This window comes from Bubalus bubalis, chromosome 7, assembly GCF_019923935.1.
Source record: "Bubalus bubalis isolate 160015118507 breed Murrah chromosome 7, NDDB_SH_1, whole genome shotgun sequence".
In the NCBI taxonomy this organism is placed as follows: Eukaryota; Metazoa; Chordata; class Mammalia; order Artiodactyla; family Bovidae; genus Bubalus; species Bubalus bubalis.
This window is the reverse complement of record NC_059163.1, coordinates 27,045,486-27,058,046: the sequence shown is the minus strand read 5'-3', so window position 1 is coordinate 27,058,046 and position 12,561 is coordinate 27,045,486. Positions and strand designations below refer to the sequence as shown.

The 12,561-nt window shown below is 38.5% G+C and overlaps 1 protein-coding gene across 4 annotated transcripts in view; it reads right to left on the bottom strand.

The window, feature by feature from the left end:
- CDKL2 (cyclin dependent kinase like 2) overlaps positions 1 to 12,359 on the bottom strand; it is a 47,531-nt gene extending 35,172 nt beyond the window's left edge. Inside the window, exons 1-2 of one of the 4 annotated variants that reach the window (XM_044945778.2) lie at positions 11,916 to 12,359; positions 9,147 to 9,345 (exon numbers count right to left, since the gene is read on the bottom strand). In XM_044945778.2, coding sequence (XP_044801713.2) covers positions 9,147 to 9,314 — 168 coding nt within the window. In that variant the 5' untranslated portion in view covers positions 9,315 to 9,345; positions 11,916 to 12,359. The remainder of the gene's footprint in view (positions 1 to 9,146; positions 9,346 to 11,915) is intronic. The other 3 variants (XM_044945779.2, XM_044945780.2, XM_025289892.3) reach the window with 3 other exon arrangements.
- Between the last annotated feature and the right edge of the window lie 202 nt (positions 12,360 to 12,561).

The following is a 12,561-nucleotide window of genomic DNA, read 5'->3' as shown; positions in this document are numbered from 1 at the left end:
GTCTTCTCCAGGACCACAGTTAGAAAGCATAAATTCATCAGCACTCAGCATTCTGTATGATCCAGCTCTCACATTCATGCATTACTAATGGAAAAAACATCAGTTCAGATCAGTCACTCAGTCGTGTCTGACTCTTTGTGACCCCATGGACTGCAGCACGCCAGGCCTCCCTGTCCATCACCACTCCCAGAGTTTACTCACACTCACGTCCATTGAGTCAGTGATGCCATCCAACAATCTCACCCTCTGTCATCCCCTTCTCCTCCCACCTTCAATCTTTCCCAGCATTATGGTCTTTCTTCAGCTTCAGCATCAGTCCTTCCAATGAATATTCAGGACTGATTTCTTTTAGGATGGACTGGGTGGATCTCCCTGCAGTCCAAAGGACTCTCAAGAGTCTTCTCCAACACCACAATTCAAAAGCATCAATTTTTCAGCACTCAGCTTTCTTCACAGTCCAACTCTCACATCCATACATGACCACTGGAAAAACCATAGCTTTGACTAGATGGGCCTTGTAGGCAAAGTAATGTCTCTGCTTTTTAATATGCTAAATTGGTCATAACTTTTCTTCCAACGAGCAAGCGTCTTTTAATTTCATGGCTGCAGTCACCATCTGTAGTGATTTTGGAGCCCAAGAAAATAAAGTCTCTCACTGGTTCCATTGTTTCCCCATCTATTTGCCATGAAGTGATGGGACCAGATGCCATAATCTTAGTTTTCTGAATGTTGAATTTTAAGCCAACTTTTTCACTCTCCTCTTTCAAGAGGCTCTTTAGTTCTTCTTCACTTTCTGCCACAGGGTGGTGTCATCTGCATATCTGAGGTTACTGATATTTCTCCCAGCAATCTTGATTCCAGCTTGTGCTTCATCCAGCCTGGTATTTCTCATGATGTACTCTGCATAGAAGTTAAATAAGCAGGGTGACAATATACAGCCTTGATGTACTCTTTTCCTGATTTGGAACCAGTCGGTTGTTCCATATCCAGTTCTAACTGTTGCTTCTTGACCTACATACAGATTTCTCAGGAGGCAGGTCAGGTGGTCTGGTAGTCCCATCTCTTTCAGAATTTCCACAGTTTGTTGTGGTCCACACAGTCAAAAGCTTTGGCATAATCAATAAAGCAGAAGTAGATGTTTTTCTGGAACTCTCTTGCTTTTTCAATGATCCAGCAGATGTTGGCAATTTGATCTCTGGTTTCTTTGCCTTTTCTAATTCCAGCTTGAACACCTGGAAGTTCACAGTTTAAATACTGTTGAAGCCTGGCTTCGAGAATTTTGAGCATTACTTTACTAGCATGTGAGATGAGTGCAATTGTGTGGTAGTTTGACCATTCTTTGGCATTGCCTTTCTTTGGGATTGGAATGAAAACTGACCTCTTCTAGTCCTGTGGCCACTGCTGAGTTTTCCAAATTTGCTGGCATTTTGAGTGTAGCACTTTCACAGCATCATCTTTTAGGATTTGAAATAGCTCCACTGGAATTCCATCATCTCCACTAGCTTTGTTTGTAGTGATGCTTCCTAAGGCCCACTTGACTTCACATTCCAGGATGTCTGGCTCTAGGTCAGTGATCACATCATCGTGATTATCTGGGTCGTGAAGATCTTTTCTGTATAGTTCTTTTGTGTATTCTTGCCACCTCTTCTTAATATCTTCTGCTTCTGTTAGATCCATACCATTTCTGTCCTTTATTGTGCCCATCTTTGCATGAAATGTTCTCTTGGTATCTTTAAGTTTTCTTGAAGAGATCTCTAGTCTTTCCCATTCTATTGTTTTCCTCTATTTCTTTGCATTGATCGCTGACAAAGGCTTTCTTATCTCTCCTTGCTATTCTTTTGAACTCTTCATTCAAATGGGTATATCTTTCCTTTTCTCCTTTGCCTTTTGTTTCTCTTCTTTTCACAGCTATTTGGAAGGCCTCCTCAGACTGCCATTTTGCCTTTTTGCATTTCTTTTTTTTGGGGATGGTCTTGATCACTGCCTCCTGTACAATGTCACGAACCTCCATGCATAGTTCTTTAGGCACTCTGTCTATCAGATCTAATTCCTTGAATCTATTTGTCACTTCTACTGTATAATCGTAAGAGATTTGATTTAGGTCATACTTGAATGTTCTAGTGGTCTTCCCTACTTTCTTCAATTTAAGTCTGAATTTGGCAATAAGAAGTTTATAATCTGAACCACAGTTGGCTCCCAGTCTTGTCTTTGCTGACTGTATAGAGCTTCTCCATCTTTGGCTGCAAAGAATATAATCGATCTGATTTCGGTATTGACCATCTGGTGATGTCCATGTGTAAAGTCTTCTCTTGTGTTGTTGGAAGAAGGTGTTTGTTATGACCAGTGCATTCTCTTGGCCAAACTCTATTAGCCTTTGCCCTGCTTCATTCTGTACTCCAAGGCCAAATTTGCCTGTTACTCCAGGTGTTTCCTGACTTCCTACTTTTGCATTCCAGTCCCCTATAATGAAAAGGACATCTTTTGGGGGTGTTAGTTCTAGAAAGTCTTGTAGGTCGTCACAAAACCATTCAAATTCAGCTTCTTCAGCATTACTGGGTGGGGCATAGACTTGGATTACTGTGATATTGAATGGTTTGCCTTGGAAATGAACAGAGATCATTCTGTCATTTTTGAGACTGCATCCAAGTACTGCATTTTGGACTGTTTTGTTGACTATGACGGCTACTCCATTTCTTCTAAGGGATTCTTGCCCATAATAGTAGATATAGTGGTCATCTGAGTTAAATTCACCCATTCCAGTCCATTTTAGTTTGCTGATTTCTAAAATGTCAATGTTCAATCTTGCCATCTCCTGTTTGACCACTTCCAATTTGCCTTGATTCATGGACCTAACATTCCAGGTTCCTATGCAATATTGCTCTTTACAGCATCGAACTTTACTTCCATCACCAGTCATATCCACAACTGGGTGTTGTTTTTGCTTTGCCTCTGTCTCTTCATTCTTTCTGGAGTTATTTCTCCACTGATCTCCAGTAGCATATTGGGCACCTACTGACCTGGGGAGTTCATCTTTCAGTGTCCTATCTTTTTGCCTTTTCATACTGTTCATGGGGTTCTCAAGCCAAGAATACTGAAGTGGTTTGCCATTCCCTTCTCTAGTGGACCACGTTTTGTCAGAACTCTCCACCATGACCTGTCTGTCTTGGGTGGCCCTAGACAACATGGCTTAGTTTCATTGAGTTAGACAAGGCTGTGGTCCTTTGACTATACTGACATTTGTTAGAAAAATGATGTCTCTGCTTTTTAATATGCTGTCTAGGTTTGTCTCAGATGGTAAAGAGTCTTCCTGTAAACACAGGAGACCCAGGTTCGATCCCTGGGTGGCGAAGATCCCCTGGAGAAAGGAATGGCAACCCACTCTAGTATTGTTGCCTGGAGTATTCCATGGACAGAGGAGCCTGGTGGGTGACAGTCCATGGAGTAGCAAAAAGTCATACACGACTGAGCAATTATCATTTTCATACTTTCCTTCCAAGAATCAACGTCCTTGAATTTCATGGCTGTAGTCACCGTCCATAGTGATTTTGGAGCTCAGGAAAACAAAATCTGTCACTGTTTCCACTTTTCCCCCTTCTATTTGCCATGAAGTGATGGGACCAGATGCCATGATCTTATTTTTTTTAATGCTGTGTTTCAAAACAGCTTTTTCAATCTCCTCTTCCACCCTCAACAGGCTTTTTAGTTCCTCTTCACTTTCTGCCATTAGAATGGTATTCCTTGCATATCTGAGGTTGTTGATATTTCTCCCAGCAATCTTTATTTCAGCCTGGCATTTCACAGGATATACTCTGCATATAAGTTAAACAGGCAGGGTGACAATAGATAGCCTTGTGTGCTCCTTTCCCAATTTTGAAACAGTCAGTTGTTCTGTGTTTGGTTCTAACTGTTGCTTCTTGACCCACTTACAGGTTTCTCCGGAGACAGGTAAGGTGGTCTGGTACTACCATCTCTGTAAGAATTTGTCACTGTTCGTTGTAATCCACAGAGTCAAATGCTTTAGCATAGTCAATGAAACAGAAGTAGATGTTTTTCTGGAATTCCCTTGCTTTCTCCATGATCCAACAAATGCTGGCAATATGATCTCTGGTTCCTCTGCCTCTTTGAAACCATCTTGTAAACTGTAAGTTCTCAGGTCATGTACTGCTAAAGTCTAGCTTGAAGGATTTTGAACACAACCTTGCTAGCATGTGAAATAAGCAAAATTGTACAGTAGTTTGTACATTCTTTGGCATTGCCCTTCTTTGGGATTAGAATGAAAACTGAACTTTTCCAGTTCTGTGGCCACTGCTGAGTGTTCCAATTTTGCTTACATAATGAGTTCAGGACTTTGACAGCATCATCATTTAGGGTCAAGAAGCAACAGTTAAAACCAGACACAGAATATCTGTCACCCTACTTATTTAACTTATATGCAGAGACATCACGTAAAATGCCAGGCTGAATGAATCACAAGCTGGAATCAAGATTTCTGGGAAAAATATCAATAACCTCAGATATGCAGATGACAGCACTCTAAAGGCAGAAAGTGACGACAAACTAAAAAGCCTGTTGAGGACAGTGAAAGAAGAGACTGAAAAAGCTGGTTGAAATTCAACATTCAAAAAACTAAGATCATGGCATCCAGTCCCATCACTTCATGGCAAATAGAAGGGGAAAAAGTGGAAACAGTGACAGATTTTATTTTCCTGGGCTCTAAAATCACTGCAGATGATGACCACAGCCATGAAACTCAAGGACACTTACTCTTTGGAAGAAAAGCTATGACAAACCTAGACAGCACATTAAAAAGCAGAGACATCGTTTTTCCAACAAAGGTCCATCTAGTCAAAGCTATGGTTTTTCCAATAGTCACATATGGATGTGAGAGTTAGACCATAAAGAAGTCTGAGTGCCAAGGAATTGATGCTTTTGAACTGAGGTGGTGAAGACTCTTGAGAGTCCTTTGGATAGCAGGAGATCAAACCAGTCAATCCTAAAGGAAATCAACCCTGAATATTCATTGTAAGGACTAAAGCTGAAGCTGAAACTCCAATACTTTGGCTACCTGATGTGAAGAACTAATTTTCTTGGAAAAGACCCTGATGCTGGGAAAGATGGAAGGCAAAGGAGAAGAGGGCAGCAGAGGATGAGATGGTTAGATAGCATCATCAACTCAATGGATGTGAATTTGAGCAAACTCTGGGAGACAGTGGAGGACAGAGGATCCTGGCATGCTACAGTACATATCTACAAAGCATTGGACACAACTTAGTGTCTGAGCAACAACAACAAAATGCACCTAACAAGAAAGAATCAAACTATATGATGCAAAAATTGAGAAGTGCAGGGAGAAATACATGAATCTACTATCATAGTTGGAAATGTCAACATTTTCAGAAATAGATCCAAGCAGGCAGGTAATCAGTAAGGCTTGAATTGAACTCAAGAACACAATCCAACAACTGGGTAGAACTGCCATCCATAGACTACTTCATCCAACAACAGAAGCAGTAACTTTTTTCTCAACCTCATGTGGAATATGCACCAAGATATACCAGTCTGTGGGCCACAGAACACACTAACAAATTGAAACAAAGAAATCATGCAATGCCTTCTGTCAGATCAAATGGAATTAAACTATAAATCAATAACACAGAGATAACTGGAAAATCTCAAAATAGGTGGAGATTGAACAATACACTTCTGAATTAAATTAAAACACAGGCTATCTGTTTCATATTATCCCCCATCCCCCTCTCTCTTCCTCTATTGCTCTGCTTTTCTTACTAACGGACCAAAGCTGAGATTCAGACTTCATTAGAGAAGGCATGGCTGCCATAGAAATGTACAGACTGCCAGTGGTGAAGACATTTGCCACAGGACGTCAGCCAGCCAAGTGGAGAAAGTGCAGGTGCACCAGAGGTGTTCCAGGAATGATGCTGATACAAGCTATCAAGTCCACCATATGATCTGCTCCCTTCATGCCAAAAAAAAGGACCCACCAGGAAGGGAAGCCTCTACTGACAATGCCTAAAATCATACAAGCTGGCAAAAGGAGAACTGTTTGCAGAGGCCCCCTCCAGTTTCACAAAGCAGAGCAAAAAGGAGTGATTCAAAGCTGAAAGTTGATATCTGGCACAGTAGCCCATGAACATAGAAGAAAAAAAATCTTGGGAAGAAAACGTCTTCACTCTAGCCTCAAATTATTCCTAAAAAAAAATAATGTTTCAAATGTAATGTCCAGAGGAAAAAATAAAGATAACCAGGGCGTGCAAAGAAATGTTACTATAAGTAAAAAAAAAAAAAAATCAGAGGATAAAGTTAATCAAAACAGATGCAATATGAGTTCAGATATTGGAATTATCAGATATAAGTGACTATGCATAAAAAGTCAATGTCAAAAAACTGAGGGAACCTGAAACCATAAAAAGTGATACAATAGATTTGAACCCAAAGAAAAATTCTAGAACAGAAAAGTTCTAGAAAATTTCTGAATGTTAGTGCCACCAAGCACCCTTAAGGGTACCCTCAAGAGCCTCATTTAAGCAAACATAACTTCTCTCAGAGGGTAAGATAACATCATCCAAAAACTCTATAGAACTTTTAGAAATTAATACTGGCATATCAAGAGATAAGACTCAATCAAAAACCAAGAGAAAAAACAGACAATGGAAATAAACATGTGGGAGATCTATTTACTGGACACAGACTTTAGAAAAGCCTGTGATTTAAATAGAAAGCAAAATAGAGGGTCTGGCAGCAAAATGGAAATTATAGGGAAAAAAATCGAATAAAAAATTAGAACATTAAAATATGTCTTTAAGAAATCAGTGGGTGAGCTTAACATAGATTAGATATAGCTGAAACAGAACTACTGAACTGGGGCTTCCCTGGTGGCTCATTGGTAAAGGATTCGCCTACCAATGCAGGAGACGGGAGTTCGATCCCTGATCGAGGAAGATCCCACATGCCTCGCAGCATCTAAGCCTGTGTACCACAACTGCTGAGCCTGTGCCCTAGAGCCTGGGAGCTGCAACTCTTTGAGTCCATATGCCATAAGTACTGAGTGCCCTAGAGCCCATGCCTCACTAGAGAAAAGCCCACACAGCAATGAAGACCCAATACAGTCAGAAACAAATAAAATTTTGAAAAAGAACTACTGAACTGGAGGATAGGTCAGAATAAAATCTATAGAATGAAGCAAGGGAAAACAAAAGGATGAAAAACACAAAAGAATATAAGACACATATGAGGAAGGTCTCATATATGAAACTGAAATCTTATATGGAGAAGAGAAAGAATGGGACCGTAGCAATACATGAAACAATAATAGCTGAGCATCTTCTAGAAGTGACAAATGACATTATTTTATAGATGCAAGGGCCATAAAATCCAAGCAAGATAAATATAAAGAAACCCACACTTAGGCATATTATTGTAAAAGTGTTGAAAGCCAAAGTCAAAGAGAAAGCTTCAATGCACCCACAAAGGAATGTCTGACCTTTCATAGAAGCAACGCAAATGAAAGCCAGCAGAACAGTGTAATGTTATCTTGAACATATCAAATGTAACTAACTGCCAACATAGAGTTCTATATCCTGTGAAAACACTCTCTTAAACAGAAAGCGAAGACTTTTTTTGAAAGACAAACACAAACGGACAACATTCCTTACTAGCAGATCTGCTTCAAAGAAAATAAAAGGACGTGATTTAAGCACAAGAAAAATGATCCAAGATGGAAGCTCAGAAATGTAGGAATAATTGATAAATAACGGAAAAGACAAATATTAGGTATTTATTAAAGGAATAAGAATCTTACATAGTACATACTCAGATCAAAGGGCAATTGTGTTAAAACTAAATAACCAAGGGAGAAAACCCTAGAAATTTTCCACATGTTTGGAAATGAAGGAAAATGAGAAAACATTTTGCACTGCTAATCAAAGTTTCTAGGACACATACAAGCTATTCTTAGAAGGAAAATAACAGCCTTAAATGCATATATGAGAAAAAAAAAAAAACCTAGAAATAAAAGAAGTTAAGCATATAACTCAAAAGATTGGAGAAAAGAACTATAAAATAACCCACCCAAAATAAGTAGAAAGTATAAAATACTAAAGAACAAAAATTAATGAAATAGAAAAGAAATACACAACAAGAAAGACCAACAAAGCCAAACACTGGTTCTTTCTAAAGATAAAATGGATAAACTTCCAGTTAGATTGATGTGGGTGGGGTGGAAGAGGGAGTTAACATAGCAGGTCTGAGATTTTTATCCTTAGAAAGTTGGCTCGTAAAGTGAGCCCTTGGCTTGTACCTAGGTACTTGGATTTCAGAAGTGTTCCTTCATTTCTAGAACTGATAAAGCGACTCATGGTGCAAACAATATGGTGTATGCTGAATACCTGCAGTTCTACTAAGAGTCTGGAATTTTGGTGCAAGCAAAGCCGGGAGTACCTCTATGACAAGCCCCATAAAAAAAACTCTGGGCACTGAGTCGCTAATGAATTTCCTCACTAGACAATCACACATAGTGTCATTAACTCATTGCTGGAGGAAATTAGCGCATCCTGTGTTAAGCCACTGGGAGAAAAGTGACAGATCTCCTCTGAAATTCACCCCATGTGCCTTTTCCCTTTGCTGATTTTACTGTATATCTTTTTACTTTAACAAGTCATAGCCAAGAGTACAACTATTTGCTGAGTGCGGTGAGTCCTCCTAATCACCCAACACAGCTGTTGGTAAATAGATAGGCAGATAGAAAGAGGGGCAACAAATACTTTTAAAATTATGTTCTGGGACTTCTCTGGTGGTCCAGTGACTAAGACTCTGGGCTCCCAATGTGTTGGAGACCTGGGTTCAATCCCTGGTCAGGGAACTAGATCCCACATGCCACAACTAAAGATCCTGCCTGCTTGCAGTAACTAAGACCTGGAGCATCCAAATAAATAAATAATAAAAAATTATGTTATGGATAAATGAATACTCAGATGTATTCCTTCTGTTTATTACCAAAAGAGAAAACAAAAATCTATACTTTAAACTTACTTATGGAAATAAAACAAATATTTAAAAAGCACTTTCTAAAACTGTTGACCAAGAAACAACTCTTTTTTTTTTTCAATTCAATATATGTGTTTACTCACCTTTAGTAACTTGATTTCTCGCATGGCAATTTTTTTAACCATTTTATCATCGTCACTTTCTAAGAACTTCTTGATGGCCACAATTCTTCCACTATCTTTATTCCTACACTTCATCACCATTCCATAGCTCCCTTCTCCAACCAATCCTAGGTTCTCATATTTTTCCATTTTAATTCAAAACCACCAGGAATTTTTCTCTCTGTGGGAACCGAAATATGGCATTAATTATGTTGAACACATTAATTTTCCTACCCTCCCAAATTAATTCTTCCCCACCTGTTTTCCATATTAGAGCAGACACTGCATTAATAGCTGTCCTCTGTATTTATTCCCATCTAAGCTATGTTTTCAAAATATTCACATACATTTCATAATAGACAAGGCAAGTGGAACTGAAGCCATTAACTTCAAATTTAAATAACTGAATGTCACGTTAATGAAATCTCAATATATTTTTAATGCAGATAAAGCAATGCTTGAACTATTATACAAAACAATTACAGTCTACCTTAGAAAAATACAATTCCAGCTTGTAAAAAAAAAAAAAGAAAAGAAAAATACAATTTCTTTTCACTCAAGTGTGAAAACGAAGTGAGTCTGGTTTTAGTGAAGATAAAACTTATTTTTTTACATCAGGTTTAAAAGATCAAAATTGAGGGTCTTTATAGTCTTTCTACTCAGTCGGGGGAAATATTACCAAGTTAACACTAACAACTTCTGATAAACTATTTTTTTTTAACTTTTCTTACCATAGTAATTAAATTCTTACATTGAACATACTAAATAACAGTCACACAGTATGTAAGCAGATTTTTAAAAATTAAATGTTAATGTTCCAAATACTGTATTTCAAAAATCCTTTTAATGATTAATCACTAGAAGTATGATTATTTGAATTTTGTGTTTAGAATTATTTTACATCACATTATATGACATTTTCTGAAAAAAGGCAACCCTAACAAAATCTGTCTTACTTTACCAATGATGGGTGAAGGACTAGCAACCATTCCACTTGATATTTTGGAATAGAAAGAAACTTTTAAGTCCAGATACAGTTATGTTTTAATTCATAAGTTTTGATTGTCAAGAAATATAAAAACTAATAAACTACAACCTCAAAGTTAAATTTATTTTTACATCTGTTTTTGAAATTAAATTCCAGAAGCAGAAAATAAAAAATATCGCTTTTAATTCCAATGTGATTCTAAAAGTTTTGGGAGGAAAAAAAGTCTTTGGTACTATATTCCGGCTTCCCTGGTGGCTGAGAAATAATCACCTGCCAGTGCAGGAGACACAAGTTCAATCCCTGGGTTGGGAAGATCTCCTGGAGAAGGAAATGGCAACCCACTCCAGATTCTTGCCTGAAAAAGAAAATCCCATGGACAGAAGAACCTGGTGGGCTACAGAGCATGGGGTCACAAAAGAGTCAGACACGACTTAGCTACTAAACAACAACAAAATATATATTCAAATGATGATTCATAATTGAAATTTTTTAACCTGACAATATAGAAACACTCATTCATAAAACTCGGAAAGAAACAAATTCTTACCTATAACATTAGTTGTGTACTTACGGCAATCTAAAATTAATTTACCCACCCAGACTGTGAAGTGTGATGTTTTCCTTTCTTCCCTATTGGTACACTAATGACTAAGACAAATATTCTCTTTGTTCTAGCAAACTGTGAAAACCCAATGTATACATTTTCATCAGTTTACATTTGACAATTTAGGACATATATATATATATACACACCAGCTATTTTTGTCCTTGGTATGATAAGCCTAAAGTCTAGTCCTTAGTAACATATGCTGTCTTACTGGTAGGAAAAAAATTAAGGAAAGAAGAAAGAGAAAATTACACTGATAATTTTTTCCAAACACTGACATTTTATTTGAAAATAGTTAATAGAGATTAAATGAAATATATATATATATGTTGATAAACATGGAAAATTAGAAGATTGATCTTCAAAAGGAGAAAAAATAAATCCCAGTCAACACCAACCCAATTATGTCATTATTTTACTACCAGTTCTGATAGGAGGTTCTCCCATAAACTGTCCCTGACACTAACTTGCCATACATTTGACATTTTAACTTCCATTTAACTTCTATTAACTATTTTTTAAGTAAAATGTCAGTGTTTGAAAAAACATCAGTGTAATTCTCTCTCTCCTTTCCTTAATTTTTTTTCCTTCCACTAAGACAGCATATTTTATTAAGGGCTAGACTTTAGGCTTATTATACCAAGGACAAAAATAGCTGGAATCTATAACTTGAACCATTAAAAAAAAAAATTTGTAATTGGGGTCCTCAATATTTGGAAATGCAAAGTGAACAAAATTAAAATTACCTTAAGCATGTCACAAGCTAACATTCTGCAAGTTAACTAATCCACATGTATTCTCCAACCAGCTGAACATTGGGTCACGGTACACTGAACACACTTGCTTTTTCAAGTGGCACTGCCCACAAATACCTTAAAAGTATCAAGGCTGAAAAAGCTTCTTGTTTCGTGAAACGGTTACTCATAAACCATAACTTCTCATGCCTTCTACTTGTAAATGTAAAGGGTGATACAAACTAAAAGGAAATCTGACCAATTGGCAATGCGGTAGCTCTGGACATATGCCAAGGAAGCATAGGGTTCTTCTACCAATAATTTAAATAATAAAAATAACGCTGTTTTATTGTGTTAAAGACACAAATCTATTATAGGTGAAAGAATGAGATAATAGAAGCTTTAAAAAGTATTGTACTTACTGTTTGTTTTAAATCTTTCCGCGTGGAAAGTCCCAAAGGTTTTCAACTTGGAGACAAAATTGAGGTGAAGAGCATCTTCTTCGCAGGTCTAAAAGATGCTGGCTAGCAAACTAGCAATTCCACAGCTGTCTTTATTTCTTCTGCGGACGCAGTCACGGGTCCCAGGTGAAGCAGGCAGGTAGGCAGATTGGCCTCAACCCGCCGCAAGCTTACACTGAGGAGAACCGCGGGCCGCATGCTGTCGTCGTCAAGGCAACGACCTCACTCTGTCCCCAACCATAGGCACAAAGTCTCCAGAGAGAGATACGGCCGGGGTCGAAATGCGTCCACGGCAGGCACCAACACCTGTTAAGGCCAAGGCCTGTACGGAAATTAGCGAAGGTGAGAGGGCACCGCCCCGCAGCTCTTAAGATGCTTGGTCCTTGTAGTCAGTGAAACGGCTCAGCTCTGGCAAGCCCTAAGCGAAGGCGTTGGCCACCAAGCTGCAAGGGGGCGGATCCTCACCCGCCCAGGCCCTCCCCCGAGTGCGCCAAGCCGCCCGTGTTCTGATTGGTTGAGCTCTGTCGTCAAGATCTCTGATTGGCTTAGCATCACCCATCCAGCCAGTTCACCTGGGGCTCGGCTCTCGATCTAATTTCTGATGCGC